Consider the following 18,176-nt stretch of genomic DNA (forward strand, 5'->3'; position numbering starts at 1 on the left):
TTGTGGGAACTTCTACAACAGTGTTGGGAAGAACTTCCTGAACAATATTTAATTTCCAATGTAGAAAGAATATATTGAGATATTAAAATGTGTAAATTTAAATAAAAACTGGAAAAAATTAGGTGTGTATGATTATTATAGTATTGCTTAAAAATACTTAAATGTACATTTCTATTTTAGTGTTTTATTTATAATATTCAATCATAATAAAGTGACGTAACATGCATTACTCTCCAATCTAATTTATAGTATTGCTGAGTTTTTCATCAGCTCTGTTCAGAGGTAGTATGATGCACAGCTGATCAGCATTATTTATTAGCTGCATTTGATAATTCAGCTACAGTATTGATCTTAGCTAATAAGGGTGTGGCAGGTATACACCTTAATTTATTTAAGTATAAAAATTCGCTTTTCTGTCTCAAAGTTTTGGGGTATCATAGGGCCAGATGACAATTCTGGGCATGTTTGCATATAGATGTTTTTTGTTTTAAACTTAATTCAGTTAAAACTACTGCACATTTACATGACCATACACTAACTTGGACTTTTAAAATCATATATTTTATACATATAAAAATGTGTGAAACCAAAGTCAAGTTTAACAGCTTTGTTAAATCTAAAAAACAATAAGCAGATCAACGGATACTTGAAGAAGTCAAAAGTTATGTCTAATTTGGACAACAAATCAGTGCAGATTGAGAAATTATGGAAGACATCAAAATAAGAGTGCACCTTGAGTGAGGAGATAGAGGAGCAGCATGAGGACGTGTTGTAATTATGGACGCGGGATACCAGGGGTTTGAATTTTGCTGTAGCCAGAACCCTCCAGGTCAAAACCTGGTCAACATGATACAGAAACTGTGGGTGACACAAAGAAGCATGGAAAGGAATAACCAGAAGAGATTAATAGATCCAAGAACAAACTTGAATATGTGACATCATTGAAATAATGATAATGTTAAAATGGCTCTGGGCTGGAAACATTGCAAGAAGAACAGATCAAAGATGGACAAAATAAGGTGTTGAATGGATCAAAAAGATTAAAAAAAGACCTAGAAGATGAGAAGATTAAATCATACACTTTGCAGGCATGACACGGAAAAGAGAAGCTAAGGTTTGAAGCAAGTGGAAACATCTTGGGGAGACCTTCATCCATCAGTGGATCAATATAGGCTGATGGTGTGAATATATATATATATATATATATACACATACACATAATTAAACAAATTATACTTATGGAAGTATCTTACATGGGGAAAATAATGGAACTCCTACACCTTTAAAATTGGGCCTTCAAATGCTTGTCAATCAGATTTAGTATTGTTATACTAGTGGCCGCCTAACAAAGAAATCCCCGCCCCCAGTGAACGGGGTTTCCCAAGGAGTGTCGCGGGGGCCTCTTCAAGAGTCCCGCCTCTTTACCCGAAAGCGCTAATCCTTGAATGGCAAAAGCGGGAGGAAAGGACGTGATTGGTTACGAAACCTGTTTATCAAAGTCGGAACCCCGCCCCTACCGCGCGCAAGTATCAGAATAGCTCCTCTAACGCCAGGCTCGCAGTGACGCTCCGCACGTAAGCGTTTTGGCCGACGGTGATAGGTCAACTCCTCTTCTATCTAAGGCAAGCGCTTACCTTCTTTTCCCGAAGTAGGCCAATGGGAGGTGACCACAGAACGAGAGGGTGTTTTCGGTCAGGAAGCTTATTTCTGATTGGTGCTGGGGCTCTTACCACTGACTGCTGATTGGTTCTTTGCAATGACGTCGGAAACCAGGTTCGGTTGTCTCCGAGGTATAGGCAGAAGCCGGTTGAGCACGCTTTGAGGCCGCCAGAATATTCCCAGCACTGGGGTAGGGGACGCGATTACACTAAATCGCTAATCGTACGATCTGAATTGAGCCTTTGATATAAAACTTTACCCTTCAGGTAAGTCGAATAAAGCCAGGTGGCTTTTAACCGTGTTTAAGATTATAATGGGTCGTTTATTGTACATTAACTAATAACATTTAATAATAGCCGACGCACTGCACCGACATGCAGATTTTCTAAAGAATACAGTTGAGAGCTAATGGACCGGTGGCGGGGAAAATAATGATATAAACCGAGTTTCATTTGCATGTAACGCAGTAGTGTAAGGGCGAATGGATTCAGGTAATCGATCTCGTTTCTCCGGCTGTACAACGCATTGAACATTTGAAATGTGTTGGTTGGTTTGAAATGAACGTATAGCTGAATTACAGGGACAGTTTCCCGGAAAATTACTACTGATCTGACCCGATCAAAACGCCTTATTCGGGCTGCTCTGACGCAGTCTAATGCGGCCTGGCCAGCTAGCTAGTGAACTGTAATAGACTTTTACACTTGACTCCTGTTTCAGGTTTTAACTCTGTAAATCTATCAATGTCCATGTTTAGCAGTGCTTGACAAGGGTATGTGGTTGTATTATTAAAAAAAAAAAAATCAAAAATCCATGCAATTAGATGCGGTATGATGGTTAATCGATACAAGCGGGCGTTTGCTGTATCACTGTATCACTATTGCGCCAGTCAGATCCAGCCCAGCAGTCCGGCTTCACAGTAAATGAGTGAAGGGGGGGTTGGGCGTTGAAAATGACTGAGATTCTGTCGTATACATCAGACACCAGTGTGTTAAATACGGTTGAATCCGTAGATCGCTTTAAGTCGCGGACAGCAAATCGGCCGATTTCTCCCAGACGAGACGCTTTTGTGAGCGCCATGTGCCCGCGGAGCCGCATCTGCATGTGTTCCTGGAGACAATGCTCTCTGAAATGCGGAAATGTAAATCAGCGGGCTTGCTGGGTAAATGGGGGGCTTGATAAGCAACGACAACTGTGTGCGAGATGTCTCTCACTGGTTGGTGTCCAGCATTGTCAGGTTCTCCTTTCTTTAGATTGCATTTATTGGACTATTGCATAATGTGAAGTCGTTCTGAGTCTGCGCCCCAGACGCTCCCCATACGATACCTAGTATACATCGACTGAACGGGGGTTTCAACGCCCTCTGTCAATGTGCTGCATTGACAAAGCTATTCATACTAACAGGGGGTTGAAATGGCCCTGTTTACTTGCGCTGCCCCCCTCTGGGTCTCCCAGATGAGGAGCTTTGGAGTCTTGCTCTGGCAGCGGGATGATCTCTTTAATGGGATCTGTGTAATACATCCAGATTTTGTGTCTCAAGGTTAGATTAGGTGTGCTTGACTTCAAGAAGGAGCCCTTGGTTAAAAGCCAGAGGTGTCGCCACCACCTCGTTTGTCTCATTAAATTAGCAGAGGGATCGGTTTATTAATGCTGAAGCAGATGGTGAGGGTTGACCCTAGCAGGTGGGAGCTGCAGCCAGTCTGATCCAGTCTCCCAGGCTCTTGTTCCAGGCTGCAGCCATAGTCAGTGCCTGCAAAGACCTCAGGAGCTGGTAGTTTTTTGTGTGCGCAAACAAACTGAGCTGGTATGTGTCTCTGGAAAACATGAGAATGCTCCCACCAAGCTAGTTTAATTCCTAGAAGTGTAATTTGTGAATTAATTTGCACTAAGAAGGGAGGTTTTGGCCAGTCCTCACTAGATGTTTCCTCTATTGAATATGGTCTCGTTTAACTTGTGTGCATGCAATGTTGGTTAGCAATTTGCAGAATATAACAATGGAATATGATGGACTATAACAAGCCATTTACCAAACTTAAATGACATGACTTTTCCCCATGTGTATATGCGTACATTTCCATTTCCGCTTTTTGAAGTTTCTCTCGTCTTTTCAGTCCTAATCAGCTGACCAAAGAAATGGTGATGGAGAAGCCCAGTGCCCTGCTGGTCGGGCGAGAGTTTGTCCGACAGTACTACACTCTTCTGAACCAGGCGCCCGACTACCTGCACAGGTAAAGATTGTGACTAATCGTTCATTTTCTCAATTGCAAAACCTAATTCCGGCTTTTGGTGGGGATGAGAAATCGGGGTAGTGAGATCGAATAGTGTTCACCGATTCAAGTTAATGCAAAGTGTTTGCATACTTTGCAAGGGCGATGCCATATGGTAATGGTTTGGGCACGCTTTAGAACAGGAAAAGGGTATTTCTGAACTTTCTCCATTTGTTTGCAGGTTCTATGGAAAGAACTCTTCCTATGTTCATGGTGGTTTGGACAGCAGTGGAAAGCCTGTTGAGGCAGTCTATGGGCAGTCTGTAAGTATTTAAATTGAGGTCTTGTACATGTTATTCAGGTATTTTAAGCATGTCAGTGTACTATGTTTTCTCGGCTCATCTACGCTTTTGTTTTGTAGATGTTGGGTAACTGTCTAATTGACATTCAGTATTAATAGTATTTCCTCTTTTATTTCAAGGAAATTCATAAAAAAGTGATGTCGTTGAGCTTCCGCGAATGCCACACAAAAATTCGGCACGTGGACGCCCATGCCACACTGAACGATGGGGTTGTGGTTCAAGTGATGGGGGAACTTTCTAACAACATGCAGCCTATGAGGAGGTTCATGCAGACATTTGTTCTTGCACCCGAGGTGAGACCCGTCAAGTTGATGTGGGCATTGCTCATAACATGTCTGTTTGTTTAAAGGCAGTGCCATTATTAGAATATCTTTGTATAATGTCAAGGTTACACTTTCAGTTAATTAGACTTAAGATTCAATCATGTTTACTGGCTATTACCTTTTAATGTAACTATAATTTAATTATTCAACTACAATGGTTAATACTGCACCTTTTAAACCTTTAAAGTTGCGTTGTAATTGAAAACAAGATGCCTTTATCAGTTAAGTGGATTCCAAGCTTTAGTGTTTTGGTTCCTGGGCTGTACTCTCTGATTCGCTTGGAGCATCATCGATAAGATTGGGGCAAATTGCAAAGTAGGAATGGAAATGTGAAGCAACTATCGGTGCAAGGTGTACAATGCCATTTTGAAACCATCTTTTCTAAGACTTTTTTTTTTTTTTTTTTCCTTTTTCTTTTTTTAGGGAACTGTTGCAAACAAGTTTTACGTACATAATGACATATTTCGCTATCAGGATGAAGTATTTGGGGATTCAGACACTGAGCCCCCTGAGGGTAAGGACCAGTTTGTGCAGATTGTTTCTGGGGGCTGGAATGCTGCAAAACCTGGCTTGTCGACTTTAGTCTGTTGCTGTGGTAACGGCTAAACCCTGTCACGCATGGATGGAAGTCAACAAGAAAGGGGTTTGCATGTAAGGTGTGAAGCTCACAAATGGTTTAATATCTCGCACAACATTTGAATGAAACTATTCTTGTGCTGCTTGGTTATTACTCTTGTGATCCTGGAGGTTTTGAAAATCCTTTCAACACCCGCTGTCATCTAAAACAAGTTGTTACACATTGCTTTTGTTTCAGAGTCTGAAGAGGAGGTAGAGGAGACGGAGGACAGAGCACACTCTCCTGAGGCAGTCCAGGAGGACTCCTCTGTGTACTATGAACAGCCTGCAAGGTATGGCAATTCGGTTGCAATTGCTGTGCATATGAACTCTGGGTAATACCACCAGTCAAATGTTGTCATTATTAAATCTTGCTCGCTATTCTAGTTTTGGATGTTAAATGTGGCATATGAAGTACTGAGCTAGTCTTGAATAGTTAACACGGTTAGCGGTTATTCATTAGTTCATGCTGTAAAGGTTTGACATTTGGGATAAGCTATGACTTCACGAGCATGTCCTCCAACCTATTTTTAATTATTTGTATTTGAATGTGAGATCAAATTCTACGGCCCTGTAAGTCTTGAGTAACAAAATCAGAGCTGCAAAATCTCGGGGTGAGCTTGGGCAAACCCATCTAGTGATGCCTGGGTTTAGAAATCCGATCTGATATTTTCAGCTCGGAGTTGGAAGAGCAGTTGGAAGAACAGGCTGTAACCCCAGAACCTGAGCCGGAGCCAGAGCCCGAACCCGCTGTGGAAGAACTGAAACGAGAAGTGGTGACGGAGCAGGAGCCTCACACAGAGGAGCAAGTGGATAAGTGTCCATCTCCAACACCGGCTGACCCTGCGCCAGTTATACCCGAGGAAAACCGGGTACTAAACTGCCTCCTTTTACTTATCTATTCAGGTTACATGAGAAATACAGAAGTGCAGTAATACAATGAATTAAAACTCTGCATAATACCAGTACAATTGAACAATTCCAAAAGTGCAGAAGTTAAATGTAGAGAAGTGAAAATGCAAAGCATGCTTCATAGTTCAAGCGGTAATGAGTGCAGACGTGACGTGGTGAGGTCTTGGGTATGAGCTAAAGAGAGGGCGGCACAGGGGCTATCGCAATAACGGTCTGATTTACTGATTTTCTGTCTCTACAGCCATTTTCCTGGGCTTCTGTTACCAGTAAAAACCTCCCTCCTGGTGGGGTTGTCCCAGTATCAGGAATTCCCCCACACGTTGTTAAAGCTCCCACTGTACAGGTATGGTAAAACACTCCGAAACAAGTTCATATTGTGAGTTTAGCTTAGTAATCTTCATATACTACCAATGAAACCCTTGATCCCCATTTGGATAACTCAGTCCTTTTAGAAGGGGCTTAATATGCCTAATTAAATATTTTTGTATCTGTTCGAGCACTCTCTCTGCCCCCAGTTCCTTTTCTACGAGTCCACTTCTGTCCTGCTGCTTGAATTCCTGGCATGATAAATTTAACCCTATCCAACTGATGCGTGACAGACTAGTGTTATATTTCAATAAGAATAGACTTTGGCTGCTTCTCTGGCACTTGTCTTTAGTTTTAAAGAATCTGCCAAGCAAAATTATTGAGCTGCCTCTGCAAATGTAGATGGTTATGTTAATGTTATATGCACGTTTTTTTTTTTTTTTAGCATTTGAGACTTGCCCGGAAGGGATTGTTCCTTTCCGCACATTTAAAGGGTGTTTAGGGACTTCATGACATGCTGAAAGCTTTACTGCCGATTAAAGCGATCTCTGCAAATGTGAGCTTTAGGCTACTAGTAAATGTCGGTGTCCGTGTTGTGTAACACATTTGTAAATGTTTTTCTCTTCAGCCCCGAGTGGAAGTAAAGCCGGAAACTCAAACTACAGCACAAAGACCTCAGAGAGACCAGAGACTGAGAGAACAGAGGCCGGGACCCCCAGCACACAGGGGGCCAAGACCAGGAGGTGGGCACTAACAATGAGCGGCCTCAAAGGGGGCTGCCCAAACCGGACCCTCTTGACCCTATTGTGTATTTAGTTCTAGCTCTGTTAATTCCTTAATTTAGCTTTTGGATAAGGGGGTGAAAAGCCCCCCATTAAAATTGGAGCAGAGTTTATTTTAGAATTGTTAGATTGATATGGGGGTGTGGATGAACTTTGTGGAACGGATCTCCCATGATTCTTGCTCATGTATATATTCCTTTTTGATCATATTAGCTCGGGAAGGTGAGCAGACTGACAGTGAAGTGCGGCGTACAGTGAGGTATCCCGACAGCCACCAGCTCTTTGTGGGGAACCTTCCCCATGATGTCGACAAGGCTGAGCTGAAGGAGTTTTTTGAACGTAAGTAAAATATTGAACTGCTGTACCAGTGTAAGAATGAGTGTTGCAACTTATCCCTTTAAAATCTAGAAGAGAATTGATCTTTTGGTTCACGTGCTTAATTGTACCAATTTGCTTTTGTTTTCCAGAGTTTGGCGTTGTGGTAGAATTGCGAATCAACAGTGGGGGCAAGCTGCCGAACTTCGGATTCGTCGTCTTTGATGACTCTGAACCTGTTCAGAAGATACTGAACAACAGGGTAAGTCTCTTTTCTTACTATTGACAAGGCACCTTCAGCATATTGTTTTCTAAATATCCCAGAACGCATATCTTGTAGCACATCATTAAAATAAACTAAGTCCAAAGTTTGTCCAACTCATGCCACTTCTAACCCCATTGGAATTGTTGTATTGTCTGTAGCCAATCAAGTTCCGAGGAGACGTGCGGCTGAATGTGGAGGAGAAGAAAACCCGGGCCGCCCGTGAAGGTGACCGGAGGGACATCCGTCCCAGGGGGCCAGGAGGGCCGCGTGACAGGATAGCAGCAGGAGGAGGAGGACTGAGAGGACCCCCCACCCGAGGAGGCATCGCCCAGAAACCCAGCTTTGGTACTGGCCGGGGCACTGGACCCAGCGAAGGGCGCTACGCGGGACAACGCCAATGAATTTCCCCGATCGTAACCACTACTGAGGCCTGTTTAAACTAACAACACGGCTGGCTTCCAGTTCATCTATTTTAACTGTTATTTTCAGCTTTGGGGTTTTGGAATGTGATCCCAGCTTGATCTGGACTTTTTTTTTTTTTTGTTCATTGTCTGGTCTTATTTTCTTTTTGTTTGGAACCTGTATTTGTAACCGTTACACAAAAAAAGTGCTACTTGAATTGACAAATCCAGAGACTGGTTTTAGCGTTCTCTCCCTGTTTCTTAAAGGAACGTGTTTTTACTTCTTAGGCAATCCTGTGTATTGCTAAAGACATTCTTGAGATTTTCTTTTAATTTTTAGCCCCCCTCCTCAGGAGCTACTATTTAAATCCTAGCGCTGTTTATTTTTAATATCAGGTTGAATCATGAATTGTGATGTCCATTGCAAATCAAGACCTTTTGGGTAAATCTTTCTGCACTTCACCAGAAAAGTGTTGGGCTGTTAACTTATGTTAACAGCACTTTTAAAGTAATTCTATTTTTAAACCACTTTTTTTTTTTTTTTTTTAAGTCTGGATTAAAGTACATTCTTCCTTCAAGATTATGCTGTCTTCTGGGGAGATGTTCTTACTTGTTTTAATTTTGTATTGTAAAAACAAATTGTTGTGCCTTCTATTTATCTCATTCCAATCTTGGCAAAGTTGTACAAATAAAGTGTAGATTTGCTTTATCAGTATATACTTGCTCTTTCGTCTCTAAACTTTGTTGTTTTTAGCTCAAGTCTTGAGTGCTTTTTTATGGACTTGGCAGACAAATTTTCTCACCCTTCATTACAGCAGAAGTACCACTGAAATGAAATTGATATACTCCATAAATGTATCTACAAACTCCAAGGAAAGGATGTGCCAATACCTTATTTATAATTTCATCTTTCAGTAAACAAGCTGTTAGAAATTAATTAGCCATTTAGTTGCATTGGTGTTGTATGAGAAGTTTTAATACCACAGGGTCTACTTATACTAGCAATAGGGTGAAGGAGAAATACAGCTTACAGTTATGATGGACTGTATGATTTAAGTGGTCTGAGTAATTGAAGGTATTGATGTAATTGCCCTACACCCATAATGGAGTATAGCCACTAGATGGAGATGTTCTGTAGGATAAAGGGACAGATTTATAATGGACATTATACTGGAAAGGAATATATGGGAAGAAGCCAGTATTCTGGCTTAAAAATAACCCTACCTGTAGATTTTAAACTAACTGTTTAATGTACGTCTTCATTAAATTCACAGTATCAAATAACATGTAAAAGTGGGAGCTACTTTTGTTGTAGCTAGTAAGATACTTTTGGAATGTCCCTTAAATGGAAACATCGGAAATAATGCATGATATTTAATGAGGTTTTTATGGGGCTATGCACATTAATTTTGTACACTAAATTCCAGTCCTGTGCAGACAAATACCAGGTATGGCATTTTTGCTCCTGCCCTCTGGTCTACAGCATTTCAAGATAAGGGTTTCTCACACATGCCTGTGCACACGGAGTGGACCGTAGTGTGCTTGCCACCTGGCAGATTTAATGAAGTTCACCAAATCCCTAGAGCACAAGAGTGCAGATTCTTCTCTTGTACAGTGACAGCCTACCTAGGAACAGCACTATCCAAGTTAATTAAACACGAGAACTGCCTACAGATGGGTTATAAATGTAGTGCACTGTTTTGATGCAGTTATTACATGTTTAAAAATTAAGTGGTGAAGATGATTATTATTTTCCCACACCCTCTGGCCCACATGGGTTTGAGATTGCCAAATACAGCTGGCAAAATCCCTCTGAGCATACGGCCCCCCAGCTGGAGAACCGAGAGAAAGCCTGTGGCTCTCTACTCTAGTCTGCAGCACAATCAACGCTATTTGTCACGCAGGACGTCATTGTGCTGCTGGGATCCTGTTAGACAAGCTCATCATTTTGATTTATTTACATTCACTTTTTTTTTCCTTCTTCTTGCTGGCCGATTGAGAATCTGCATTGCTTTCACTTTTTTTGTTTTGTACATTTCTGCTTTTTGTTGTCCCATCACACAAATACGTTGCTAGCTGAGGTACAGCCAGGGAGAGAAATATTCATATTTCAGGCGATGAGAAATGAGTTTCTGTCAAAGCCTTCATGTTCCACTGGCTTCCCCCCCGAGGTGGTTTTAGATGTCAGCTGTAATGTAATTCCACTCCCAATGTAGTGAACTGCAGGGGATTCAGGGGGACTGGGTGGTCCAAAGCTGCATCTTTCACAGCGGGGGAGCCTCGTATGTTAGGGACTTGGGTCATGGAAAAAATGAATTTGGTAGAGCCAGTCCATTGTGGTTCATAATCCACACACATAATTGGCATGCCACCGAGTAGTGCACACTGCATGAATGGCAAATCAGACAAGGAAGAGACCACTGCCTTCAGGCCAAGGTCTGAGTGTTTTACAATAAAATGGCACATGGAATGCTAGCCATTCTGTTTAATCTAGCAGAGGATAGGAGAGATCCCATTGGAATTGTTGCAAACATCACCATCAGTGATACTGTGGTGATGTAATTACTAAAATGAAACTGTCAAAATGATATTGGGTGTCTGCACTTTAATCAGATGGATATTCTGTATAATAAGAGCAGTGTGGTCAAATGGATTTCAGAGTTTGTGTTTTGTTTTTATTATGGTTTTTAATGATGTTGTAGTTTATGCAAAATCATGCAAGGCTTAAACAGGATATGAGAGATGGATTTCTCATAGTATCTTGATGTTAAAAGTCTCTGCCTCGTTGAAGTACACATTGAGGCACACCATCACAATTTACTGCAAAGAACCATATTCTTCATTTACAGTCCAGTCAAATCCTAAGAGAGATCAGGATAAATGAGGAGGAGGTACTAAAGGGAATAACAGAATTAAAAACAAACAAATCACCTGGGCCAGATGGGATATTTCCTACAGTACTTAAAGAAATGAGGGAAATTATTTATAAGCCGCTAAATCAAATATTCCAAATGACACTTAGAACAGGGGATGTGCCAACTGACTGGAAGACAGCAAATGTCATACCAATCCACAAGAAAGGGGACAAAACAGCCAGGAAATTACAGACCAATCAGCCTCACCTGCAGCACCTGTAAAATGTTGGAAAAAAAGATTAGACAGAAAATAGAGGAGCATCTTAATGAAAACCATAGTCTTGGAGATAGTCAACATGGGTTTAGACGAGGCAGATCATGTCTTACTAATCTATTAGAGTTCTTTGAACATGCAACTGCAGCTGTAGATCATGTGAAAACATATGATTTTCAGATTTTCAGAAAGCTTTTGATAAGATTCCACACCAAAGACTGATCCTCAAATTGGAAGCTGTAGGCATTCAGGGTAATGTAAGTAGATGGATTATGAACTGGTTGATGTATAGGAAACAGAGAGTGTCGATTAGAGGAGTCGCTTCTAACTGGAGTGAGGTTTTTAGTGGAGTTCCACAGGGATCAGTACTAGGGCCTTTGCTTTTTCTTATCTATATTAGAACCTGGTAGACAAGTGCAAGGTAATACATGCAGGTAACAAAAATGTCCACTATAATTACACTATGGGAGGAGTAGAACTAGATGAAGTAACGCATGAGAAAGACCTAGGAGTTTATGTGGACTCCTCACTTTCTCTATCCAAACAATGTGGGGAAGCAATAAAAAAGGCAAACAGGTTGTTAGGGTATATTGTCAAAAGTGTAGAATTGAGAACAAGGGCAGTAATGTTCAGACTGTACTGCAATAGTTAGAGCTCATCTGGATACTGTGTACAGTTCTGGGCTCCACACTTCAAGAAAGATATCGCTGCTCTAGAGGCAGTTCAGAGGAGAGCAACCAGACTTATTCCAGGTCTGAAGGGAATGTCCTACTGAGAGACTGAGGAACTGAACCTTTTCACACTGGAACAGATGAGACTACGTGGGGACTTGATTCAAGTCTTCAAAATCATGAAAGGCATCGACCACATCAAACCAGAGGAGCTTTTCCAGATCAGCAGGGACACACGCACCCAGGGACACAAATGGAAATTGGGCTTCAAGGCAATCAAGACAGAAAACAGGAGACACTTCTTCACACAGAGAGTTGTCACAATCTGGAACAAACTCCCCAGCGATGTGGCTGAAGCTGAAAATTTGGGAACATTTAAAAATAGACTGGATAGGATCCTTGGATCACTTAGTTATTAATGGACACCAAACGAGTACCATGGGTCGAATGGCCTCCTCTCGTTTGTAAATTTTCTTATGTTCTTATGTTCCTAGTAATAAAATGATACAAAAAATCATACAATGGTCACGTGAACTGTAAAATGCGGGCATGAGTCCTTGACAAATTTGTACACAGCCTGCAACATTATGTTAGAAAAATAATTCAATGAAGCTGTACATACATATATACTTATTTATAGAAATAACGTATTTATTTACAGAAATAAAAACAGTTAAGAATACATCTCAAATTCCATGTATTCTAGAATGTTATTTGCCTTGGATAAATAAATCAGCTTTGTGTCTTATCTCATAACACCACAGTTCACAAGGGATATATTCCCTTACCAGTCCTGTATCATTGTCTATCTAAATGCAAGTATTTACTCCCCTAAACTTTTCAGTCCATCTCCATTTCTGGGCTTCTGTACAAGCTGTGGACTATACACTCACCTAAAGGATTATTAGGAACACCTGTTCAATTTCTCATTAATGCAATTATCTAACCAACCAATCACATGGCAGTTGCTTCAATGCATTTAGGGGTGTGGTCCTGGTCAAGACAATCTCCTGAACTCCAAACTGAATGTCTGAATGGGAAAGAAAGGTGATTTAAGCAATTTTGAGCGTGGCATGGTTGTTGGTGCCAGACGGGCCGGTCTGAGTATTTCACAATCTGCTCAGTTACTGGGATTTTCACGCACAACCATTTCTAGGGTTTACAAAGAATGGTGTGAAAAGGGAAAAACATCCAGTATGCGGCAGTCCTGTGGGCGAAAATGCCTTGTTGATGCTAGAGGTCAGAGGAGAATGGGCCGACTGATTCAAGCTGATAGAAGAGCAACTTTGACTGAAATAACCACTCGTTACAACCGAGGTATGCAGCAAAGCATTTGTGAAGCCACAACACGTACAACCTTGAGGCGGATGGGCTACAACAGCAGAAGACCCCACCGGGTACCACTCATCCCCACTACAAATAGGAAAAAGAGGCTACAATTTGCACAAGCTCACTAAAATTGGACAGTTGAAGACTGGAAAAATGTTGCCTGGTCTGATGAGTCTCGATTTCTGTTGAGACATTCAGATGGTAGAGTCAGAATTTGGCGTAAACGGAATGAGAACATGGATCCATCATGCCTTGTTACCACTGTGCAGGCTGGTGGTGGTGGTGTAATGGTGTGGGGGATGTTTTCTTGGCACACTTTAGGCCCCTTAGCACACAGACATCAGTGCAGAAGATACACCAAAAACACGGAGGTCGGAGAGACGGAGACGGAGGTCACGAGAGAAAAAGAAGAGGTGAATCACAAGAATAAGCCTTAAGCTGTTTCCTCAGAATGGGTGCGTGTTCCACTGCTTGAAAATAATGCTTCTGAAAAGACAATACCAGGTTTGAGAGGAGAGTTCAGTACAAAATACTATTTTCAATTTACTATTTTTTGTTTGGATGATAATATAATGAAAAAAACTAAAACAAAACATAATTAAAAGGTACTCTCCAGAATTCAAATGTAATTGCCTTATACTACAACTACTACTACTGCTACTACTACTACTAATAATAATAATAATAGTAATGATCATAATAATAATAATCATAATAATAATAAAAAATAATAATCTGAATCAATATCGTCAGAGAAAATAAATCATACCTTGAAAGAGTTTAATGATTACTTTGCAAACATTACCTTCTTATACATAGACAGACCCTACTTTTCCAGCACAGGTGATGTAAGAGAGATATTTATTAATATTAAATATTTATTATGTGCAATAAATATTTTGGGTACTAAAAAATGACTAAAAAACAAAACAAAACAAAACAAAACCTGCTTGTATATATTTGAACACTCAAGTTGGAGATGCATGAAGTGCAGTTTGTTTTTAAACAGGTTTAAAATCCATCTTGCTGCTGAAATTTAAAAATGATAAAATAAATGATATATTATGTATGTTTTGGTTGTCATGAAAGATTGGGTGCATTGTTCAGTCATGTCTGTATCTACTTCATTGTAATGCACCGATTACAATAACAACATTCTGCCCATGGGCTTTTCATATATATGTACATACATGTATATTTGAAAATGTTGCAGATATTTAATATCGTGCATGTCCTTGACTCTGGAGAAAAGTGTTTCAGCTTCAGAAATGTCCAGGATGTTCAAATACAGGGTAAGAGATTTTTTTCAGAAAACCTTTAATTTTAATTAGAATTAGCATTATGACATATTTCAATAAATATTTAGTTATATACAGTTACAGCAGAAATTTTACATTCCTTTTTTTTTCTTCAAATTGCTCACATTTTGTACAAGCCCAAAATATCTGCCATTATTTTATATATTATATCCATGCAAAATATTCAATGTTTTCCAGATTTATAATTACAAAATAAAAATAAAAATGATTTGCTTTACTCTGCCAGCATCCAAGGCCATGTATGGTCTTGGACTATGGAAATAAGCATGTTAAGGTCTGCACTTTGTGCCAACACACTACATAAGCAAAGAAAAAATAAATTAAAATACAAACTTAAGGCCATACCAATTTGTGCAAAAATAACATTTTCTTTTTTATATATATTTATAAATAAAATTATTTTTAAAATGAATTATTTTTTCTTCAGGCCCACTTTGTTCTATGGTTCCCATCTGTCGTCAACACAGATGTTGAAATTGCGGATAATGGTAACAGTTTTTTCAAAGAAAATATGCCATTTAAACAAAAACACCAAAGTAAAAAAAAAAAAAAAAACATGCTTCTTTGTTCAATTTGACAATTCTGCCTGAAGAACTTAACACCATTTAAAAATTTGTATTAATACAACTACTATTTTCCTTCTGCTTTTAACTGAAAATACTAAATCTTATGTATTGCACATCTTGTCAAAGTCCTTCTCAAATTGCATTGAAACCAAAAGGCTCACCCGATCGTATCAATACAAAGCAAATCAAAAACATTTCACATTTCATTGCAGCCCATCCCCAACTTAAATCCAATGTATTGCCTTAGGGTTAATTAAATCTGCTTAATATATCCTCACCATAGACATAATATAACCATACATATCTCACACACTTACATATATGTGTGTGTGTGTGTGTGTGACATACCACTTTAGTCTTAACCTCCACACAATTTTATACAGGTATATATTTCATTCTGACATCAGTGCATAGCGTTTGCAGACTAGTTTGTTTTTCCTGCAGCAAGAACCTGCAGTTTTTTATGTAAAGATATTATTATCATTACTTTAACAACAGCAATCAAAGCCCTCTGGGATATTCATTCAAAGCATATTCAGTACATTGAAAACAATGAAACTTTCCATTGCAATGAATGAATGACATGCATGGTAGAATTTCTGAATCACTGCATACTCAACAAATTGTGAGGCACTGGATGAGACTTCCCTGGTAGTGAGACAAGCCAAGTATGAATAATGCATGTTTTGTTAGACACATTAATTTACACCATATTGCATAATTTCTCATTGCAGTTTAGTTTTCCTGGATGGGGAGGGGGAAAAAGTTGCCAGACCTTTCCCTTAAACTTTAGCTTCCAATGTATCAAGCGATCATTGAACAAACATATTACAGACCCACTTTACCAAATTGAACAATAGCATTTCTAATAACTTCACCTTCATTTACTTTCCAGTGGTTTTAATTAAACATATCATATGAGTCAATAATTCAATACAGAGTGACAGTTTATAAATGGTTGCAGAAACCAAAATATACGCACTCCTTTTCTCCTGTGAATAAAATAAATATAAATAAAGAACCAACCCAACAAACAAAAAACTGTTCCTTAAGACATATTTTGGCAGATATGAAGAAAAAGCTGAAAGGAATGTCCATGTAAATATATTTATAAAATAATCAGTAGGCTGTAGGCTTAAAAAAATATTAGGAAACTATGATAAAGAAATAGTAAAAAATAAAATGATAATAACCATCCCAAAACAAATCATAACCAAAAACAAAATAAGACGTATTTATGTGTAGAACGTCACTTTTGTATCTACATTTTCATAAAAAGGAAGACAGAGGATAGATAAAGAAAATAATTCTTTGGTTTCAAAAATAAACTTCATGGAAAACAGAACAAAGAAAAGAAACAAATAATAATCAAGCAAATAAAACATATAATTTGGCAATCAGAATTGGATTAGAGTTTAACCTCAAATTTAAGTGCTATAAAGTAGGACATTTAACACACTGTGGTCCTGTAATAGATTCTTATCAATAAAATGGTAATACAATATATATATTCATAATTGTATTCCTATGTGAGGAATAGGAGTCAATTAACGATTCCATCAAAACTTCGTCCCACCTGCCAATTGTTGTGTTACACACCTAGTAATTGATGACTTGAGTATTTGATGCTTCTTTGCTCATGCCAAAGAGCAGAACGCATACTGGGTTTCGAATTTACTGTTATGGGGGTGATTTTAATTTAATTCAAGTCTGGAGCATGAAAGAGGCATCCAAGAAAATGTGGATTACTTGCCCTTGAGAATGAATGATTGAATATATCAATGAAATAATGTATAAATAAATAAATTGTAAACATTGCATAAAATGCCATGCATAGTTAAACATCAAAGTGTTTTTAAAGGTGACTGGATAGCTGAAGAGTGAAAATAAAGAGTTATCCACATATTGTGTGTCTAGCATAGTCAAATGCATATATGTTTTTAGAAGCGTTTTTTAAATTCTGGTGGTAATTCAAAAAATTAAAAGTGGATGTATTGTTAAAAAATAGAAGGGTAAAGAAAATCAGATGCCCCTTGTGTTTTATGTACACATATATATATATATATATATATATATATATATATATATATATATATATATATATATATATATATATATATATATATATATATTCTATTTCATGGTGGCGAGATCACCCCTGCTAGAAATGAGTTAGAAGCGATAAGATTCATTAGCATTCTGTCAATACCAATGAGCAGCCATTCATTGGGGTAATCATACTACACTGTGTTCATTTATCTTTCACAATACTATCTCATTTGATGTTGCGGTCCGGTGTTCATTAGCCACTATACCTACAAGGTTTAAAATGAAAAGTCCAGAATATATGGCAGATTTCAAAATCTTTACAAAAATAATTTGCATATTGCTATGATTTAAATTTCAATGTGTAAAGTGACATATTTGTGAAAATAAAATATTGAACATTATTTCCAAATGTACACTGACACAACAACATGATGCTAAATATCAGAATGACTCAAAATCATGGGGACAGGTAATGGCATGGATATGGAAATCCATTTTTTTCCCTTTTCTGTCTTTCACTATATATATATATATATATATATATATATATATATATATATTAAACAAAACAAAAAATAAACAAATAATTTAGCTTGGATGGAATTCAGAAACGTGTAATTTATCCTTCAAGATATTCACACATTTTCAAAATAAAACACATGACACTACAGCAAAGAGTTGTAAACTTGTTGGCACAGCAATTGAAGAGCAAAACAACAGCAAGAAATAATGCATAAATAAACACACATAGACAATAGCTTGTAAATACATTATATCTTTGATCCACATTCGTCAAGCCTCCACTTATGTCCTCGATCTTTGAAATAACCCTCAGCATTCTTCCCAGTTTTTGGCCAGGGGTTGGGGAAGCATTGACAAGTGCTAATAATTTGAAATAATATAGCATTTTTCCAATATATGGGACAATCAGTCTTATATATTTTGCATCTCTTCATTGTTGGAAGCACC

General features: G+C 38.6%; 1 protein-coding gene across 2 annotated transcripts; it reads left to right on the forward strand.

The window, feature by feature from the left end:
* The first annotated feature begins 1,767 nt into the window (after positions 1-1,767).
* Positions 1,768-8,853, forward strand: g3bp1 (GTPase activating protein (SH3 domain) binding protein 1). 2 transcript variants are annotated; one of them, XM_066716626.1, is made up of 12 exons: positions 1,768-1,925; positions 3,768-3,884; positions 4,105-4,186; positions 4,345-4,518; positions 4,972-5,062; positions 5,363-5,498; positions 5,840-6,035; positions 6,317-6,418; positions 7,010-7,124; positions 7,377-7,502; positions 7,631-7,740; positions 7,902-8,853. In XM_066716626.1, the coding sequence occupies exons 2-12, from the start codon at positions 3,790-3,792 to the stop codon at positions 8,142-8,144; spliced, it is 1,470 nt and encodes a 489-aa protein (XP_066572723.1). In that variant the 5' UTR covers positions 1,768-1,925; positions 3,768-3,789; the 3' UTR covers positions 8,145-8,853. The 2 variants fall into 2 exon arrangements, with proteins under 2 accessions (XP_066572723.1, XP_066572724.1); XM_066716627.1 differs by having other exon boundaries at positions 5,363-5,456.
* The last annotated feature ends 9,323 nt before the right edge of the window (positions 8,854-18,176 follow it).

Source organism: Amia ocellicauda, chromosome 11 (genome assembly GCF_036373705.1).
Source record: "Amia ocellicauda isolate fAmiCal2 chromosome 11, fAmiCal2.hap1, whole genome shotgun sequence".
Taxonomy (NCBI): domain Eukaryota; kingdom Metazoa; phylum Chordata; class Actinopteri; order Amiiformes; family Amiidae; genus Amia; species Amia ocellicauda.